At 36.3% G+C, this 16,506-nt stretch overlaps 1 protein-coding gene across 4 annotated transcripts in view; it reads left to right on the top strand.

Moving 5' to 3' along the window:
* Positions 1 to 16,506, top strand: part of LOC150088785 (SLIT-ROBO Rho GTPase-activating protein 1-like) — a 431,497-nt gene that overhangs the window by 326,885 nt on the left and 88,106 nt on the right. For all 4 annotated transcript variants that reach the window (XM_090369652.1, XM_090369651.1, XM_090369650.1 and 1 more), the window contains exons 2-3: positions 6,509 to 6,692; positions 14,022 to 14,187. In XM_090369652.1, coding sequence (XP_090225778.1) covers positions 6,509 to 6,692; positions 14,022 to 14,187 — 350 coding nt within the window. The remainder of the gene's footprint in view (positions 1 to 6,508; positions 6,693 to 14,021; positions 14,188 to 16,506) is intronic.

Genomic DNA, 16,506 nt, shown 5'->3' with positions numbered 1-16,506 from the left:
TCGCACGAAGGTCCCATCAGCATTCTTGACGTTGTCACTAGTCAATTTGGTCTTTCCACTCAGACATCTGAGGGTGCGGTATAGAGTGTGGTACTCGTTCTTGGATGCCGCCACTTCAAGATCGTCTGCCACTTGGTTCCAGTATGCTTCTCTTTCTGCTGTCATTCTTTGTCGGACTTCTCGGTTTAGCTGCCGGTACCGTTCAAAGTCGACCAACTTTGCCTGTTTCCGTTTGTCCACGAGGTCGAGGCACTCGTCTGATATCCATGGTTGCGTTCGACGTCGGGCAGGTGGACATAGGGGCTTGGCACATTCCAGGATGGCATCAGAGATCTGCTTTTCTTCTTCATTTATATCCTCGGGCACGGCCAGCATCTCGAAGCGGTTGGATAGGGCGATCTGATATGCCTGTTTATTGGCAGCATTCATTAGCTGCCTCCAGTCCAGCTTGGGTGACCGAGATGATCTTTTTGCATGCCGTAATTTGAGATGCACCTTAGCCCGGATGAGGTAGTGATCAGATCCACAATCAGGTCCCCTCATGGCACGAACGTCCATGAGTGATGAGCGAAATTTGGCATTGATCAAAATGTAGTCCAGGATTGCTGAGTCCTTGCCAGATGGATTTCGCCATGTAAGTTGATGTTTTTGAGGGTGCTGGAAATGGCTGTTTCCAATGATCAGGTTGTTAGATGCGGCAAAGGACAACAAACATAGTCCGTTGTCATTGATATTCCCATGGCCAAACTTGCCCATTGTTGTTTCCCAACCAGATCTGTCCACGCCAATGTGGGCATTAAAGTCCCCTGCGAGGATGATCACTTCTGTCTGTGGAATTGAATCCAGCGTATGTTGGAGCTGGTTGTAGAAGTCATTCTTGGTCGGGTCCAGGCTAGTCTCAGTTGGCGCATAGGCGGAGATAATATGGGTCTTGATGGTACCCTTGACAGTAAGGACTGCCAGGCGGTCCGATATTGGTTGGAAAGCGATCACACTACTGATGGCCTGAGCATCGACCATAAAGCCCACTCCTGCTTCTCGTTTCTCACCACCAGAGTAGAATAGCATAACCGCTTCGTTAGGTGCTGGTGGTTGGATGATCATCAGAACAAAGTATTTTTATATTTTCAGATATAAAAGGATCAACGACAGATTTTTATATTTTAAAGGGACTAGTGTCACCCTTTTACCATTTAGAGTTTAAATATTGCTGATGCCCAAACTTTCTAACCTGGTACTGCCAGGGACGGACTGGCCCGGGCGGTTAGGCGGCGATCGTTGCCCGGGCCAGTATCATTTGTAGCGTGTTACCGTGTGTATATCTCTGCTTACTTTTTACTAATCAGAGATATACATCATTCCATGCAACAAAATGACGTCTCTATTCGACGTAAACAGGCAGCTAGGAAGGCACATGCAGCCCTGTCTATGATTTTTAGACCCTTTGCTAGTATGGAGAAGGACGTTATCCTCCCAAGGCGATGGTTAGACTCCCATTTGGAATATTGTATTCAGGTTCAGAGACTTCACCTAAGAAAAAGCTTTTGAAGAGGATTAAGATAAGGACAACCAGACTGCGGACGGAGAGAGAGAGAGAGTGAGTATATGTCAAAAGTAGAAGGGAATCTCTATTCGACGTAAACAGGCGGCTGGGAAGGCACATGCAGGAAGGCACAATCACCAAGGAAGAGAAGAATGATGACATTAAGCTAATGACCCTGGGTGTGCCAAGCCCATACTTACCAGATGTGAGGAGTGCGGACCGCAGAGTTTGACTACCAGACATCTAAGGGGATCTGATTAAGGTGTATAAGGCACTGAAGGGATTGAGTAAAAATTTGTAGCAGTACAGGATCTCAAAATACCACAGCGTCTTAGAACTCCAACTGATCTAAAAGCACGCCTCTGTCAATCTTATAAAATTTTCAACTTTTACAAAAAAAGGTTGCCCTTGGTGGTTGATATTGTACAATTACCGAATGGTCTTCTCCATATGAGCCATTCATAAATTAAAACATCATAATAAAATGATACCATAGTTGATTATATATTTTAAACTGCGGAAATTTTAATAGTACATTCACACTAGCCAATTACACTGTAAAAAAATGCATTGAATTTTTTTTGGTTATCTGTGTGGAACCAAAAAAAAAAAAAAAAAAAAAGACGAAGAATCGCTCTACTCTTACGGACTTGCACACAGAAGATTCTTTACTGTTGGCCTTCTCACAGTATATCCCCGATTTTGAAAGCTTGGCAGATGACATTAACACACAAACTTCACATAAATTAAAAATTTAAATACATATGAATCTAAAATAAGAATTCTGAATTGTATTTAATTTTAAATTTATAAACATTTTTCAATATGTGTTGATTAACCTTTTTAACCCCGTCCAATGAACTTCTTGAGATGGTAGATCGCGGCACATTTTGAAGAAAAAAAGTCGATCGCATCACAAATTAAGTTGGCCACCCCTGCTTTAAAGGGTTGCTAATTTAGCTGTTAAGTGGCTGCAGTTGACTAAGGCCTACTGGAATTATAGGTAACTCCATGATGAATTCAGTACTGGTCCTTTTTGTTGCCTCTGCTACGTTTGATTCATAGATTACTTACTATTCTGTGCTTTTGATCCAGGTAGCATTTTTAGAAGGCTACCTGGACGCTTTACCACGTTCTCTAGCCACAGCTAGAGGTAGAAACACTACAGTGTGCATTTAGTATATCTTCGGGTCATAAGACGCAGAGGAGTTAGGCAACGTTTTCCAGGAGAGAGAGAGAGAGAGAGAAAAAAAGGTGCGTTTTATGGTCTGGGAAATACCGTAGTTAAAAATATTCATTTTTTAAGCTTTTTCACCTCCCTTCTGGTTCTTACTTTTATTTTTGTACAATATAGTGTTAACAAGGAAAGCCCCCAATACCTCAGAGGCTCACATCTGGTGAATATGGGCTTGGCACACCCAGGGTCCTGAGCTGGATATCATCATTCCTCTCTCTCTCTCTCTCTCTCTCTGAGTAACTCGGGAATTTTTTTTTTTTTTTTGGTTGGTGCAGCATAAGCCTCAGGCTTCCTTGCACCATATGGCTAATAATAATAATAATAATATAAAATGACCAGACGTCCTGGATTATTCAGGACAGGCCCAGATTCCAGTCATTTGCCCCACATTGCAAACTGTACCGGATTGGACATGTATACTCCATACATGATTTGCATTATGTTTGCCGGGAACCAATGGTGCAGCGGAAAGAGTTTTTTTCGGTAGTATATAAGCTTGGACGTCAACAGAAACACAACTGATCTTGTGAAGAATTTTATGAAGAAATAGCAAATAAGGAAGAATTATTAAGAAAATTCACTCAGCGAAAAAAATATATTTAATTATATTATTTAATTTCTCTTGTTTTTATTGTTAAAAGTATGTATTACTATTATTATTTCACAGAAAAACACTAATCTTTATTCCCTAAACAAAAATGAAAATCGATTAAAAACGTGACCCCTCTAATAAGTGTTTTTTTCCCCTTTCCCTAATTACAACTATTTTTCTAAGTTCACGTCCTTCACGCAACCTTCTGTTCGTTACGTAGCGTAACATGAGGGGTACCGTACACTGAATTTCAGCCTTTCTATGAAAAAATGTATATACATATAAGCTATATACAGTATATATATTTTTTTAAGAAGTGTGATATTTTATTTTATAAGTTTAGTTCAAGGCAATATATGTATTTATTTTATATTTTGTACGTGAATATTTTTATATATAAAAAAAAGAGAGGCACCTCAGTAGCCAGGTGGGAAGGAGCAGCAGTGCACACGCTTCTTGATTAGACCGGGGTTCGAGCCCGTCACCACCAAATACGGAGGATACGGAAAGGTCAGGGAATGACCACCGCATATCCCGGAGCAATATGGCCTTAGTTGCTAATGCTCCTAAAAACCAAATAACAAACTAAAAAAATAAAAATGTGTATATTGTTCCTAGGGGGAGTTGACCCCCCCCCTTCCCAGTGTCCCGCATTGAAATACTAAGGATCTGGTCGCTTTACCCTAATATCACTAGCTTTGGTACTTTGGAACAATCGAATAAAGTAATTGATTTTCGCCAGTATGTAGGTTAGCTTATTTCTGTTTTTTTTTTTTTTCATGATTACCAAAAAAAAAAAAAAAGAAAAGAAAAAGAAATTAACTTAATAAACCAGTCATACAGCCGTTTTGAAATTAAGTCAAATTTCAATATTATTAATAAAATAACCATACGTTTTCATTCGATTTCTGGAGACGGGCCGAAACGACCGAAAACTATCGAACTCCGATAATAAACACACTTTGATCTGTCGTCGGTGCTCGAATGAAAAATCGACTGAATACAGTTTTTTTTTTTTTTTTTCCCCCCCTGTTTTTCGATATTTTTTAGCCAATTGTGCCTACCACTAATCAATAGTTCAATGAAATGCTGACTCTGAAAACACCGTTTTGACTTCCTTTTGCTGTTTAGTGATTGAATTGTTTCCTCACATGGAAGCCAAATGAACAATCGAGAGATTTGTGTATTATATATGGGTACAAATTCACAATTTTTCGAGGCGTTTATTTTCAATCTCTGATCCTTTCTATCAAGCTAAATATTGAAGAAGAGTATATATATATTTGTCGTATTTTATTGCACGCATATCTTTCATAATATGTAAAATAAAACACAAGAACCCAATTTCTTACATTACGTATTTTAACAGGCGGTTGGTTGTTTGAATTTTATTTTCTGCTTCTTGAATATGCATATCATCAATGCAAAAATTTTCCTCTGCACATATTTGGCACTCATCCAGAATGCAACTTCTAATATTTATGATTATGAAAGAGGCTACTCAAGGTTACAAAACGTAAAAATTATGTAGTGGTGTGTAACAGAAGGAAGAAAATAAACTTTTTCTGTGTAAAGGTTGCTACCTAAACTAAATCAAACAAATAATTGCCATGTAAATAATTTGTCAAATTATTTATGACTGAAATCAAAACTCTGAGAATTGTAGCTTTGAATAAATAAATCAACTGCTACCTGTCTCGGTCCCCCTCTCATTTTTAAATATTGGTGATTGCCTTTGTATAGAGAATTATCTGTTGTTCAGTTTAATCTCCACTCTTAATTAATTACTGCATGCCTTAGGTGTTTTTAAAAATATACAATTTTTATGATGTGTTCGCCTGCCCTTCTGATATATGCTACCGAGCTTAATAGGTTTTAGAACTCCTGGAACAGAATAACAAAACCTTAACTACCCTGGTTTTAATTTCATAACATATTGATATTTAATTAAGTTATGTCAACATTACTTTTCTAAGAATGGAAAATGCGTAAACTGCAGCAATGAGAATGAGAACGGCCCACAGGGTGATGCAAATCAAATCTGACTTACTCAATATTTTGTAATTTAATGAAGATCTCATACTGAGATCTTTAATGAAGATCTCAGCTGCTGCATTTGCAGCAGCTAAATGCACCCCCCCCACTAATTGTATCGTATTGACTTAAACTGTTTAGATCTCTTAGCTAATGCGTCTCTTTCAACTTTGCATCCAAGGCAGGTGTCCTCAGTCATTACACCCCTGTCCTGACCCGGACTTTGTTTCCCCACATGGAAACAAATTTAATTCACATATTACATTTTACATAAAATACATTGCAATAACAAAATTTACAATAATAACAACAATAAACAATGTCTTATTTGTGTCTGCTTGCATTTCTTCACTAATGAATAAAACTGATACTATGTCATTTCTTTTTTCATTGAGAATTCCATTATCATTTATCATAAATGAATTTAATTGAATGTATTTAATTCAAAAACAATAATTTGTTGCACTACAAAGGAACAATAATTCTTTTGTAGTGTGACAAAAAAGTTTTTATGATGGTCTTATTTTTGTTTACATATCTGAAACTTGTTTGGGTTAGAGGTGTGGCAAATCTTTCTCCATTGTTTGGATGTCAGCAGTTACACTGATACTGCTAGTATGCAATTGTCAGACTATATTTGTGCTAAAAATTATTAGATAGGCATACTGCAGTTTGATAGGGTTGTCATTTCTCAGTTTTTAACCACTGGAATACAGGAATGAATTAGTATCCCCTAAATCTCTAGTGATCATGACTGACAGCTGTTGTCAATCAAATTGTCATTTTGTCAACTACTGAAAATCAAACCATGTAAATTTACAACTTTTTTTTTTTAAAACCTATTTTAGGTAACCTAACATTATTCAATAACATTTTCCTAAAAGCTTAATTAAAAAATAACTGCTAATTAACCTAACCTTTATTTTGTTAATCATACTGCTGCTATCAGCTGTAGCCATGTATGCAGCTACTGCTGACATGGCTGCAGCTGATAGCTGTGTATGTAACCACTACTGACATGAACAGTGGGGAAAACCGAGCCATGTCTTTGGCCTTATGAAAATTAATCATATTGATTGATTTATTTATCATTACTTTTCAGATATAAGGCAACAACTGAATGAGCAGTTAAAATGCCTGGATGTAAGATTGGAAACGCAAGTGGCTCTAGTAGCAGAAATTCAAGAGTACTATCGACGAAGGGCAGAAGTGGAATTAGAATATTCTCGATCATTGGAAAAGTTATCTAAAAATCTTATGGTGAGGCACAAGGCAGAGAAACAGAAGTAAGTACCAAGTATTAATAAATTTATATCATTAAACAAATTACATGTAATTTTTTGAAAGGCCATAATGAGGCAAGAGGGGGAGCAAGCTCTGAGTGGCCAGTTTATTAGGTACAGCCTTTCATCCAAGCAATTTATCACCTCATCAGAGACATTGTCACACATTTGTGGATATAAAGCAGGGACTGTGTGTTTGCATGTGTATGTGTCCATGAATTCCAACAAGAAAATTGACCAATGGCATGATCTAAGTCACATGTAACAATGTTGAGCATGTACTGAGATGGTATACTCTAGATACTGTTCAGTCTGGAGCAGGGGTGGGCAACAGCCGGCCCGTGACGATGTTGAATCCGGCCCCCTCGGTAAATGCATAAATATAGAAAATCCATACCTGACTACACTCGCCGTAAACGTTCGGCTTAATTCCATTCAATCGGGAATCGCGGCCAGTACAACAGTAACCAAGTGATTCTACGCAGCGTCAAAGAGTTATTTCCTAATTATTATTGTAGCATCGATTGAATGAAGTTCCTTTGGGTTTGACTTCTTATTGAAAAAAATAATATTGGTGCGAGATATTTTATGTTTTATGCCTTTTCTAATTATTATAATTTTTAATTTAATATAATTTACAGCCCATAAAATGAGCCAAAAAAAAAAGAAAAATTGATGCCGAATGCCGCATTTTCAATGATAATTGGACATTCAGATATTTTTTTTAAAAATACATTAATAATTTGGTAATTCAAGTAATATAACATTTTTTAGGTTCTGATTTTTTTTATTAAATCGTTCAATCTATTCCGGCCCGCATCATGATGCAAAAATTTCATTCGGCCCGCATCATGATGCAAAAATTTCATTCGGCCCGCATCATGATACGAAAATTTCATTCGGCCCGCTGACGAAAAAAGTTGCCCACCCCTGGTCTAGAGTGTACCAAGGATGGTCCAACAATCGGAGAACATCCAGAAAGTTATACTCCTGTTGTTGGAGAGACTTTAAGGATTTCAGATCCTTAAAGCTGAGAGTGCTAAGTATAGTCCAATAGACAGGCTACATATGACAGTACAGTCATGAGAAAAGGGATATATCTGATTGAACAATGCTGAAACCTTATCATAGCAATAGATGGCATGACTGTGTTTTGTTCATGCCATTTAAAAACAGGCTGCTATAGGTACATTGAGCACAGATACACTGCACCAGACATTTTAAGATGCTCTGACAAATCCACGTTTCAGTTATTCCATGCTGATGGTAGGTTTATGGTGACAACAGCAGCATGTACCCATCATGCTAGGTCTGAACAGTGCAGGCTGTTGGTGGAAGTATGGTGTTCAGGAGTTGCATGGCATACATTAGGTCCCCTGATACTGGTGGAGCAATGTCTGAATGCTATGGCCTACTTGAACATTGTTGCTGACTATGTTCATTCCTTCATGCCCAGAGTTTATCCATCTGGTAAAGGTTATATCTATTATTATTATTGTTGCTCTTATATTATTTCTCCCTGATTTGGGGATTCCACTCCATGATGGGTACTGCTACCAGGTACACAGGGTGGTTGTAATGTCTGGTGTTACTGTTGGTCGAGGAAATCTCTGACTTATTATTATCTATATGATGCAAGGAAGCCTGAGACTTATGCTGCACCAGCCAAAAAAAAAAAATTCCTGAGAGAGAGTCAAAAGGAATCACCAAGAAAGAGAAGAATTATGATATCCAGCTCAGGACCATGAGTATGCCAAGCCCATACTCACCAGATGTGAGCCCCTGTTGTAGTAGAACATTGAAGCATGTCATATGATGTCAATAATTTGTTCCAGGAGCATTAAGATAACTTTACCATTCTTCATTGGCCTGTTCGGTCACTTTTTCTTAACCCAGTTTAGCGTCCGTAGGATGTGGTGAAATGAGCTGTTTGTGGCAGAGATTTGCCTCCATCCAAACTGGGGCAACTGCAGGATGTGATTGAGGCTGTGTAGGTCATTTTCAGCATTTGTGGAGTCTATGCTTCACTGATGAGGTTAGAGCTAAAGAAGGTGCTACTTGATATTTGATCAGCATAGCTAATAAATTAACTGCTCAGTTTTATAATTCACACATCAAATTAACAAATTTCTATAATTTTATTAAATTATTTCTATAATTTAATTGAATGCTAGGTTTTGTTTCAATAAGTTTATAATATAATTTATATTAATAATGCAATAAATTCATTTTTTTTAAAAAATGTTATAAGAAATGCACCTATATTTCTTATGACATTTTTAAACTGTAAAATGCAGAGATGCACAACACAGAGAAGGCATAATTCAAAATATCAGTTGATTTTATTTATAATGTTGATAAATTTATATGGTGCTGGATTAAAAAAAAATTCAAACTCTGGAAGAATGTGAGTCATGTGAATGAGATAACGGAAATGACAAGTTTATTGCTTGTATGAGATTATAAAAACAATTAGCAAATCAGAAGCAATGGAAAAGAAGGTGTCATAGTTTCAGCACACATTCACTACTTAACTCAGTGTGGTGTTAATCCCCCTCCAAGTTTTTCTCCTGAAGATAGAATTAGGTATTTGCAGCTATATGAGAATGTGTGTATTGCTGATAAACTGTGCTGCCAAGAAACAAAAGATACAGCTATGGGTTCCAAAACCACATTTCACGAAGCAATTTTAGATGTTGCGGTTTTTTTATTCTAAAAAGCTTATGCTACTGTTTTACCATTTTAACAATTTTAAAAAATTGGAACATTAAGATAAAATTATACAGAGAATATTCAAGATTGCAATCAGTTCAGAAAAAAACAGTTTTGGGACTGAACTATTATTATTTGAGAAATGGTGAATCTTATCTGCTATTTGGATGGATTTCCTTCGAAGTAGTCTTCTTGACACAGTATATACTGATTCCAACATTTCTGAAATTCCTGAAGCATTTCTGATGGGCTCCTTTTGGAATTCTAATTATTTCTGTGTTACATTCTTAATAATCTTTGACCTTTCAATCTTATGAAACGGGGGGGAGGAACCCACTACAGGAAGCTAAACCTGGAAGTATAGTGGATGGGAAGCTAGAGTGATGGAGTGCTTCAGAAGAACTTCTTGAATGGAAAGTGCCATATTCACGGGCATAGTCATGATGCAAATGTCAGTTCCCTGAATAACACTTGTTTGGCCATTTTCTCTAAACAGTATCACTGTAGAACTGTTTTGTAATATTCCTTATTCACAATTTGACAGTGCATTACAAATTTGTAATAAACAATGCCCCCTGAGTCAAAAATTATTATAAGCATGATCCTCATGTGTAATCAAGATTGTTTTGCTTTTTTTGGGCCTTAGAGAAGATGATATCTTCCATTGAGAGGACTGGGCCTTTGTTTCCAAGTCATAACATATACCCACAATCATGGGCACCAGCAGGATTTTTGCAAGGTGGTGGTGCAGGTGGGAATAAATTTTTGGTTCACCAAATTTTTGAACATATGCAATACTTCATGTTTCAATAAATTAATGAAAATATTAAAAATTGTGTATTACTTCGAAATTCAAAGGTATTAAGTGCATCAAGGTGGTGCACTTGCACCACCATGCTGCCAGTGCCCATGCCCACAATTCATCACCAGTAATGATGGAAGATGCAAATTGTATGTCAGCAGTACATTGACAAAGACCTATGAGACCTATGAGAACTTGCTATGAGAATGACTGACCTATGAGAACTTGCCATTCTCTGATCATCAGTGAGGATGTGAGGCACAAACTTGACTCAAATGCGTCACATTCCTAAATCTTGTGTTAAAGTCGAATGAGATGTCCCATAAGAACTGCTAGGCCCTTTTTTTTTTTTTTTTTTCTATTTTTATTAATGATATTGATGAGGTTGTATCAGGCTTAATGCTAAGTTTGCAGATGATACAAAGGTTTACAGGATGGTTTATGACAGTAATAAAGGTGTGCTACTGCAACAATATCTTGAAAAATTAGGCCAATGGACTGAGAAATGGTATTTGAAATTTAACATTGACAAATACAAAGTACTGCATATGGGTAGTAGTAATCCCAGATTAACGTACTAACTGTATGGTACTACACTCAGGGTGGTGGAAATGTAAAAGACCTGGGGATAATTGTGCAGTCAGATATTAAGTTTTCTGAGCAGTGCAGACATTCTGCCAGGACAGCTCATGGGATTTGTCAATGTTTTACAGGAATAAGGAGGTGATTATCCCATTGTAGTAGGCAATGGTTATGCCACATCTCAATTATTGCATGCAGGTCTGGAAATCTCATTTTAGGAAGGATGTAGATTTGCTAAAGTGGGTGCAGAGAAGGGCAATGAGATTGGTGAGGGGAACAAAAGAGTGCTCTTACCAGGGAAGTCTCCAGTTTTTCAAACTGCAATCTGGAGACTAGGCACCTGTGAGGTGATCTGATTGAGGTGTTTATGGCTTTGAATGGATTGAGTAAGCTCATTGCTGACAGCATTCTTTCTCTTGCTCAGATTACACACACACATGGGGGAGATAAATTCAAACTGAGTTAGGATGGTTGCAGGATGTGCAGAAGTTTGCCTTCAGCCAGTGGGTAGTTGATTATTGCAACAAACTTCCATCTGTCATTCTAAATGTTAGTAGTTTGAATAAATTGAAGGAAGAACTAGGCACACTGTTGAAGAGGACGGACAGGTAATGGGATTTTTTTTTGGCTGATGTTGCTTGCTTTCTTGCATTGTTTGCGCTGAATTTACTGTTTAGTAATATTCCTCATTTTAAAATGCAACAAAACACATGAAATCCATTTAGTGTGTACTATTTAAGAATTACTGCAGATAAATGGGTGATTTGTAAATTACTATGGGAATAATAAATTTTGGCAACTTAGAAAGGAGGAATGCAGAAATAGCCTTAAAAAAAAAAAACCCTGCTAATTTTAATTTTTTTCCTTTCTTCTAGTTTGTGTTTATAAATTTCTTCCTTGTTTGGCTCAGCCTGCTACCAATTGGTCCTAGCTACTTGAAAAACATGGACTTCAAAAGACATAAAAAAAAATTTCAAAAGTATTTCTATCTTCTCTCCATATTAATGGCCTTTCAAATAGCATTGTGATTAGGATCCATGCCATATGGAAAATGTAGTGGTTCTAATCCCATCACAAAGGAATTTTTATGGGCAGGTGCTTGGTTCCCTCCCCCACTTGGTAACTTGGAATTTTTATGAAGCAAACTATGCAAACAGATAATACAATATATGCAATTCACAGGCGTTATATACAAACACCTCGCAACCGGAGTTGTTTGGCATACTATCCCTTAGTCAGGGGCATTGAAAACTGCCACAGGTCCTGGGGAAAATGTCTCGTTAGGCCACCGCTTTTCCATGTAGGGGAACTTGGACTCCAATTTTGACCCTTACAGAATCTCCAGGGAAGCTTACCCACCTACCCTTAACCCATCTGCAGTACTAACCTATTACTAATATCTTTCAATAAAAACTATAGTATAGGTTGCAAACTGAATGTCAGAAGATGTGCATTACCCAGCCAGCTTCCATTAATGATCTCTACCTTAGGTCTCTGGAATAATCCCCCCCCCCATGCATATTTCCTAAAAATGCAACTTACAGAAGTGAAAGTAAAGTGCAAACAAGGTTCTCTTTTATCCCAATCTTTAACCTGTCCTTAGCACTTTTTTAATAGGATCTAAAAAAAGTAGAATGTGCATTAAAAAATGAAAATGGATAGTATGCCCCATCAAAAACACAAAATATCAAGAATGGTATTGTGATCACTAAATTCACCATTCAAAGCATGGCATGTTGAAAGTTTGTTTTCTGTCTTTTTTTTTTTTTTTTTTTATGAGAACCCCAAACACGAGAGGTATTAGAACCTATAGTACTTAGTACCGTGCTTGGGTTGGAGGTTGAGAAGACGAAAGAAGATATTTGTTGATATGTCTTGCCTTGCACATGCCAAATTTTCCCAAAAAATTTACCAAATCATCGTACTTGCTGAATTGTCATAGTGACCAATTGTCATGTACAGTGAAATGTCATTCATCAAATGGTCTTGTACACTGAACTGTCATGCAAAGAATTATCTTGCAACAAATTTACACGATCCACATATTACAAGTTGCAATTTACTCGGACTCCATACTTTTAAGATAGAAAGTCAGTTTTTGATCACATGTTGTTATTGTTAGAGCAGAGGTTTAATAGTGCAAGGGCTACTATAGCCAAATTACACTTTGATCATGTGTTGTGTGAATATCTGTATGAAAGGCATGCAGCAGAAACTGAACATCTGTGTGAGAAGTAGATTGAACTGGTGAGAGGAGAAGGATCAACTTTTTTTTTTTTTTTTAACAAAATCAGAGAATCTTTTAGGAAGAGCTTAGTGGCACTTCGACATGGGAACAGTATTGTAACTTGGGATGATTGAGGATTTGTATTGGAGCAATAGTTGTTCAGCAGGAAATTAATACTGTAAGCAAAATAAAAAACATTTTTTTGGGTCTCAGAGAGTTCTTATATGGAATAAATTTATACCAAGGAAAGTTAGAAGTTAAAATAATTCCAAGTTAAATTTGATCTTGGCCCTCATCCTAAGAGGGCTTGCACAGGGTAAGTTTTAGATAATTAAATTTTTATACTGCAGTACAATTCCTGATTGTAGTGATGAAAGATTTGATTGGCAGCTCTGTATTAAAAAAAATCAAATGAGGAAAATGCCTTGTGCATTTGTACATATTTCATTGCTCATTCAAATACATAATCCCTTAATTAATCCTCTGGCAGAATGTTGAAAATTGTAGTAGAGTACTGCACATCTTGTGCACCATTAAAACATATTTTTAAAATTAAAAAGTTTATAGTTGTGTAGTTTGCTTTGTAATGTTATTTTTTATTTTAGCATTAAGATACAACTAGGAGTTATTAGTGCTTCTCAAATGCAGATTTTTTTTATAAAATAAATGTTTAAAAAAGAAAAATGTTTTTTTTTTTTTTTGAAAACATTTGAAAAATGTTCCATAATGAAATAAATAAAACATAAATGTTTAAAAAAAAATGTTTCCAGGGTTTAAGGCTGCCAGTTCTGATGACATCATAGCTTATTAAACTGCACTCCTTCCTTCGGTGTCATAAATAATTGTAAAATTTCAGCTCCTTTTCCACCTTCCATAAGCATGTTTTACAATCTAATATATTTAGTATAAGGACGACCTCTAGGGTATTTAGTCTTCTTTTGAAATGTGAAGAATATTAATCTTTTGTTAGGTTTATTTTAAGAATTTTTTTTTTTTTTTTTTTTTTAAGGCGAGAGCAGTGGCCCTTGTTTTCATCTTACAACTGTTGGCAGCATTTAATAAGTACAACCCGTCGTCAGAGTCATGATCATGCTGTTCTTAGTGAGATATATGCTAGTCACCTCATCAACCGCTTTACTCATATTATGGAAGATGTTCAAAGGATATATAGGCGGGTAAGTTATTTATGCTGATTTGATTCTCAATTTCTTTAGTTTTTTTTACTCATGTTAGAATATGCAATTATTCCATTGAATAATTGCATATTCTAATATGAAGGGTAAATGCCTTTAAGTGATTTAAAAATTAATGCTCTGTAATGTAGTTATTTGTTTACTATTTTGATGGTTTAAATATATATTTAACTTTAAAAATTAGAACTTATGATTTGTTATATAGCTTTTCTGTTGAAGAAAGCAGTGGCATGTTTACAGGGTAAGGAAACAAATATTTAGCTAGCTAAAATTTATATTATATTATATAAAAATTTTGAAGTTTAAGTGTATCTCATATCAAGTAAAAAATCATATCTTCAGTGATAGATAGATATCCCTTCTTCAATTTTCTCCCCATCTGGCACTGATTTTATCTGCATGACAGAGTAAGAGGTTCAGTTACTCCAAGCAGTGTTGCAAACAACTTCTGGATTATTACAGAAACATGTCATTTACTATTTATTATTAAGTCAGGCTGAAAATAAGGAGCACTTCAATGATTTGCAGTCCATCCATGCAATTCTTGAGGAGTAGGATCTGTTAAATTAATCTCTTGAATTAATTTTGTGTTACTGTTAATGCTTATTAGTTCCAAAAAGGCACTCATTCTGCAGTCTGTGCTGAAATTTTGCTTAATAACACTTCATTACTTTGTTGCTGGTGATGAAAGTTTTTGTTTCAAACGTGACCTTTCAACAAAGCAACACAGTTAAGAGTGGAGGAAAACTCTGTCACCTTTTTAGGAAGGATGTAGATCTGCTGGAGAAGGGTGCAGAGAAAGGCAACCAAACTGGTGAAGAGAACAGAAGGGTGCTCTTACCTACAAAGACTTCAGTTCTGCAAATTGCAGTGTCTCGAGACTAGGCACTTACAGAGATATGACTGAGGTGTTTAAGGCTTTGAATGGATTGAGTAAGCTGAATGTTAGTGGCATTCTTCCACTTGCTGAGGCTACACACATGAAGGGGCATAAATTCAAGTTGAGGAAGGATGGTTGCAGGATAGGTGTGTGGAAGTTTGCCTTCAGCCAGTGGGTGGTTGATTGTTGGAGCAGGCTTTCATCTTTTGTTATGAAAGTGTATGGGTTGAATAAATTCCAGGAAGAACTAGACAAATTCTTGGAGGGTACAGATGAGTGAACTGTGTAGGGTTTTTTTTTTTTTTTTTTAGCTGATGCTATATACGCTTGCTTTCTTGCATCATTTGTCATTACTACTAACTACTACTTAATTCATAAAAAGTTTTGTGTTGTGAAGTTGAAAGTTGTCTCTGTTGATTGCAGTACTATATGATTGCAGAGGGATATTGTAATGCTATAGATGAAATCAAATAAAATTCATAAGCTTTACTGCATTCAGTTTTCAATCATGGGGATCATTCTGTTTTCACCGAAAACTGTGGTTGACTACTCAGCAGCTACTAAAGCTTTGACTTCTGTTTGTCTTAGAGACAAATATTATCTGTATAAGTAGTCTATATCTTTTTAAATTGTATAGCATTACCTGAGCAGGTGAATCTTCTATGTTTAAAAATCCAAGATACTGCCAGGACAGCTGTTTCAAAGCTACTAGCTTCTCATTAGCTGATAGGTGGCCTCTATCAGGAAACATAAGCTGAACTGAATAATGTATATTTTATCTAAGTGAACAGCCAAGAGGTATAAAAGTAAAACTTCTATTTAAATACATGACTATTATGTTTGTGCCTTTGACTTTTAGTTTAAATAGAAGTTCTTACTTCCATACACTGCTTTGTTGTGCACTTAGACAAAATACATTATTTGCAGTTCAACATACAAAGTATGCTTACTAATAGCCATCATCCACCAGCATTTGAACTAGGAGTTAAAGACATAAGTAGTCATTTTTAAGTGTTTAAATTGAAGTTTTACTTTCATACACTGCTTGGCTGTTTACTCAGACAAAATACATTATCCACAGTTCTGCATGCATTCACTAATAGGGACACTCACTAGCTGATGACAAGCCAGTAGCTTGGAAACAGCTGTGCTGGTGTTGTTTAAGACTTTTAAATGTATAGCAGATTGACCCATTCAGGTGATGCTATACAATTCTGAAAGATATTAGCAACTTAGACAGATCCACAGATAACATTATTTGTCTCTAACTTGAAACTAAGCTGAAGTCCCTCTTCTTGGACTAATGTCATTAGTGGATTTCCTCAGGATTCAGTGTGCTGCCCATTGCTGTTTTTAATATTTATTAATGATATTGATGAAGGTACATCAAGCTTATTATCTAAGTTTACAATATAAAGGTC

Source organism: Mastigoproctus giganteus, chromosome 3 (genome assembly GCF_048544385.1).
Source record: "Mastigoproctus giganteus isolate SK-2022 chromosome 3, ASM4854438v1, whole genome shotgun sequence".
NCBI classification, from domain to species: domain Eukaryota; kingdom Metazoa; phylum Arthropoda; class Arachnida; order Uropygi; family Thelyphonidae; genus Mastigoproctus; species Mastigoproctus giganteus.
Note: the sequence above shows the minus strand (reverse complement) of the source record. Positions and strands in the feature narration are given on the sequence as shown.